Source organism: Theobroma cacao, chromosome 9, assembly GCF_000208745.1.
Source record: "Theobroma cacao cultivar B97-61/B2 chromosome 9, Criollo_cocoa_genome_V2, whole genome shotgun sequence".
NCBI classification, from domain to species: Eukaryota; Viridiplantae; Streptophyta; class Magnoliopsida; order Malvales; family Malvaceae; genus Theobroma; species Theobroma cacao.
The window spans coordinates 10,860,443-10,865,974 of NC_030858.1; the positions used below are offsets into that span (position 1 = coordinate 10,860,443).

The window sequence follows — 5,532 nt, forward strand, 5'->3', positions numbered from 1 at the left end:
ACATAGTTACATTCCTCTGAATTAAGCATATTATATATCTTCAAGAAGTACAAGTATATTAATTCTTGTACTAATAATTTCATTTATTCCACACATGTTGCACTTAGTTATATCCGTCGAAGCTACTTCTTATGACACACAAGCCGGCCAAGGGCGGCGCCTGGTCTCATGTGAGAAATTACAGATATGCCTTCAGTCTGGTTTAAAAAGGCAAACTACCAATTGAGAAACTCAGCTGAATTTTGGTAACAACCCATTGCCAAAAGCTATGGGATCAGCCTTATGTTGCTGTAGTTCAGACAAGGTTGATGAAGGGTATGCAAAAAACTCAAATTTTGATTCATCTGTTGAGCTAAATTTGTGCTTATCTAGTAGCAATCTTGTAGATGAGTAATGTTTTCCTTTAGATTATGCTGAAAAATTTAGCCATTGCCTTTTTAGGGTAAGCGTGGTTACTCCAGGGAATACAACATGGAGAATATTCACATACAAAGAGTTGCATACGGCTACTAATGGTTTCAGAGACGATAACATGCTAGGAGAAGGTGGCTTTGGAAGTGTTTACTTGGGTAAAACCAGTGACGGCCTTCAGGTATTCATGTCATCCTGTTTTTTATTTTTTTATTTTTTTGTTAGGCCATTGTGCTAAATGGTTTTATTTTCTTGATTCTATGCAGATAGCTGTTAAGAAATTAAAAGCCATGACTTCAAAAGCTGAAATGGAATTTGCAGTGGAAGTTGAAGTTCTTGGAAGGGTTAGGCACAAGAACCTCTTGGGCCTAAGGGGTTACTGCGTTGGTACTGATCAAAGGCTCATAGTTTATGATTACATGCCAAATCTGAGTTTGCTGTCTCATCTGCACGGTCAATATGCTCGTGAGGTTCTATTAGATTGGAAAAGGAGAATGAAGATTGCTATTGGCTCTGCAGAAGGCATATTGTAAGTCTGGTTCTTGTCTGTTAATAAAAAAATGGCTACATGGTTAAGCATATAGAGCATTTACATAGTTCTGAATTGCAACTTGGCATACCCCAGTGCACAGGTCTTATCAGATCTCCAGTTTCTTTATCTACCAATTAAAAAGGTTAGACCAATAACATATATACTGCTTCGATCCAAACAAGGTAATCTGCTGTATAAGGAAATTAAATTAATGTCAAGAAGCGTAGACTCACATTTTAAATTGATGGTGTCATAGGTACTGCAGAGTGGTTCTCCATTATTAAAATTATATACATATATATATATATATATATATATATATATATAAGGTGTCACCGCTATTTATAGAAATCTAAAACATTTTGTATATATAATAATTTTTCGTCCATATTTTTTAAATTCTTGGAGTTTAATAAATTTCATTGTGTTGATATTTTTGTTATTTACTTTTTAATTTTTGACAAAAAACAAATAAAAGGCAGAAAGTTAAAACAAAATTGAGGTCACTTAGAAATGTTTAAAACATTCTCTAACTACGGTTGCCAATGTTAGGTACTTGCATCATGAGGTAACACCACACATCATTCATAGAGACATTAAGGCAAGTAATGTGCTGCTCGATTCAGATTTTGAACCGTTGGTTGCTGATTTTGGGTTTGCGAAACTAATCCCAGAAGGTGTGAGCCACATGACGACCCGTGTTAAGGGTACTTTAGGATACCTGGCACCAGAATATGCCATGTGGGGAAAGGTTTCCGAAAGTTGCGATGTTTATAGTTTTGGTATTCTCTTGCTTGAGCTTCTCACAGGAAGAAAGCCTATAGAAAAGTTGCCTGGTGGTGTGAAGAGGACTATAACTGAATGGGCAGAGCCATTTATAGCTAAAGGGAGGTTTAAAGACCTTGTTGATCCAAAGCTTAGAGGAAATTTCGATGAAAACCAATTGAAACAAGCCATAAATGTTGCTGCTCTTTGCGTGCAAAATGAACCTGAGAAGCGGCCAAGCATGAAGGAAGTGGTTGGTATGCTAAAAGGGTATGACAGTAGAGGCAAGGTGATGAAGACGAGAATGCATAGCGTCAAGTATAGGGAAGAATTACTGGCACTTGATCAAACAAGTGATGATGATGATGATGGTGGTCTAGAGGAAAGCTATGGAGTATTTGGTGCCATGGAAGTCCAGAAGATGCAAGACCCTTACAGGCGCTATGGAGATAGGAAAACAACCAAACATGTTTGAGAAAGTTTAATTACCTGCACTACTCTTGATTTTGTTGATATGAACGAGGCACATGTTTACTCTATGTCAGTAGAATATGGTTTGGGAAAGATTGTTGCTTGATATATACATAGTTTTGTCCTTGACAAAGTGGGAGGACATTATAATTTATTACCATTTTGTTATATTCATTAAATTTGATCAATCACTGACATAGGACAACCATTGAAAATTTGAGACATTGATAACTAATAAGATCAAATTAGTTTGATTGGGGTTTTACTTTCTCCATCTAATTCCTTTTGTTTTAAGATAAACTTTCAAAATATTATTCAACGGAGGGGTGGCAAAGTTCAACACTTCAAACGTACCGACTCATCTGGTTCACATTATTTGTAGAAGATAAACACATCAAAGTTAAACGTAAAACCCCATATCACTGTCACAGTCCGAGGCAAATTCATGTCAATGTCCAAATCTGTCTCATAGTTGGCATGAGATAGCCCTACCTTATTAGCTCCATTGCAGCCCTCTCCATGCTTCTTTAGCTCCTACTCATAATAGCGTAAACTCTCGCGACAAGCAACCTCGTAAACGTCATCATCCATTTCAGCTTTTTTCTTTTCCGTCTCATATGTTGACGTCGGGGCGTTGTTAAAGACACTTGGACATTGTGAAAGACATCAATCGTGACGAGGTTGAAAATCCCACTAAAGTGAATCACCAATCTTGGCAAGGTCAGAAAACCCTACTAAGATAAAGAATAGCCAAAATCTCACTTTGGTTGGCTAGGCCAAAGATACTAAAACCTCTTACTTTTTAAAAAGAGTTTAGAGAAATAAACACTCCTTCTTAAGAAAATATTATTTATTAACTCTCAACTTGAATGTGTATAATAACTAAGCATAAGGGTCTTATTTGTAGTATTATAGGCCCATATCCTAATAAACTCTACTTCTAGTTATCTTATACAATTAAAATAATTAACAAGAGATTTAAATAAAATAGGTGTTCTATTCCTAAATAGAACATGACTATCCTAATCAAATACTATTTTTTAAAAGTATTAAAATCCTAATAAAAATAAGAAAAAAATCCTAATAGAATAAAGAAAATAAATCCTAAATCAACTAAAATTAGTAAAAACTAAATTAAATAAAATATAATCCTAGACGCTCCTGCGTCATTCTCCTCGGGTCAGAAAAATGCAGCTTCGACGAGTAAGCCTTGACATACTCCATATTTGGATCCACATACTGTCATAATCCATACCAACCATTTCAACAATTCGTCCATTGTTTTGAAGGTTATTATCCATTCATCTCCAAGTTGTATTCAAAATTGATGATAGCCTTTCTTCAAATCTATCTTCAAAAACACCTTAGAACCAATGAGGTGATCAAGCATGTTATCCAGTCGAGGAATAGGAAAATCATACTTAACTGTAGTCTTGTTAACGGCATGGTTGTCCATAAAGCTTCTTAATAAGTTTCCCAAACTTTTGTTGACTAATTATGTTTGACCATGCTTGGATAAGGGTGAAGATATTTCATTCTCTTTAAAGACTAATAAGAGACATAAATGGTTGGACTCAAAATAAGCTTTGTTTAAGCCAGACACAGTGATGAGTGTTTTATCATTCTCTTGTTTCTTTGGGCAGTCTTCTAGCTTTAATGGAGTTAACATAATTTTTACTCCATCCTTAATGAAGGAATAAGTATTCTTGTATCCATCATGGTGAGCTTGACGATCATATTGCCATGGGTGTCCTAACAACAAGTAGCATGCGTCCATTGGGATAACATCACACTAAACTTCATCTTCATACTTATTTCGAATAGAGAATTGAATACAACAGCGCTTTGTTACCTTAACTTCGTTTCCTTTTCTTAGCCATTGTAATTTGTAAGGATGAAGATGTACTTCAGTTGGAAGTTTCAACTTTTCCACCATGTAGTCGGCAATAACATTCTCACAGCTTTCACTATCAATAATGACATTACAAACCTTCCCTTAAGATGTGCACCTTGTATAGAATATGTTGTGACGCAACCAACTTTCATCTTCAGTCATCATAGTAGTGTTGAGGTTATGACGAACAATAAAAGCTTCTCCATGGTCAGCAGAAATTTCTTCTATCTCTTCGTTGTTGAATATTTCTAACTTTTCCTCTATTTTGTCATCATATTCATCATAAACTGGTTCTAATTTTTTCTAATCCACATAATCTTTTTCTTCTATTAAAGAAATAATTCTTTGATTCGAACAATCAAAAGCAATATGCCCAAATCCTTGGTATTTGAAGCACTTTTTGTTGACATTAGAAGCATGAGTAGAAGTAATNTTCTTTGATTCGAACAATCAAAAGCAATATGCCCAAATCCTTGGTATTTGAAGCACTTTTTGTTGACATTAGAAGCATGAGTAGAAGTAATCTCTTTATCATTACTATTTGCAGTTTTGGAAGAGTTTACCTTTGGAGACGGAATAGTTACTGAACTTTGACTTCCACAGTTTGAGGTAGATTCTTGTTGTCTAGATGAACTCATTGAGCTTTTCCATGATCATTGTTTCTCAACCTTTAGTGCTAATCTGATGACATCATTTAAGTTCCAATACGGTTGTAGTTGAACAATATCTGCAATTTCAACATTGCGACCCCCAAGATAACGAGCTATAGTTTGTTCTTCAAGTTCATGGACATTGCACTTCATGCGAAGTTGTTCGAATTCCATTGTATATTCGTCCACCGACATTGTCTTTTGCCTCAAGTTATGAAATTTGATAAAAATTTCTTGTCGATAATGCTCAGAAAGGAACTTACGCCTGAGTTCTCGACGCATCTTATCCTATGTTCTGATCTTGTTACGACCTTCTCTTTCTCGTTGTCGTTTGAGATTTTTCCACCAAATAAAGGCATGCTTCTTCAATTTAATTGCTACAAGCTTCACACATTTTTCATCGGGAATATCTTTGAGCTCGAAAACTTTTTCTACTGTGTAGAGCCAGTCAAGGAAGTCATTAGGATGAAGTCTTCCTTTAAAATCAAGAATGTCAACTTTGATTCTCAAATCTCTAGTAGCAGCAGTTCTCAAGCGACGAATAGGTACTTCTACATTAGAGGATGAATGTTGATGAAACGGGTTAGTGTCATTCTCTTCATCACTAGAGCTATTATTGTCGATTTGAGCATCACATCTTGCAAGTTGCTCTTGTAATTCTTGAATTTACTGATATAGTTCTGCAATCTCGATTTCATGATCATCTCTTTGACGATTTTGACGTCTTGGCAGCATTGTATCATATGGTGATGACAATGTGGTGATGTAGAAAAAAAAAGATGATGATATAACTATAAAATAATAAATAA

General features: G+C 35.3%; 1 protein-coding gene across 1 annotated transcript; it reads left to right on the plus strand.

The window, feature by feature from the left end:
* Nucleotides 261-2,223, plus strand: LOC18589177 (PTI1-like tyrosine-protein kinase At3g15890). The gene is made up of 4 exons (XM_007014038.2): nt 261-315; nt 442-592; nt 678-940; nt 1,496-2,223. Exons 1-4 carry the CDS (start codon nt 269-271, stop codon nt 2,181-2,183), a joined length of 1,149 nt encoding a protein of 382 aa, XP_007014100.2. The 5' UTR covers nt 261-268; the 3' UTR covers nt 2,184-2,223.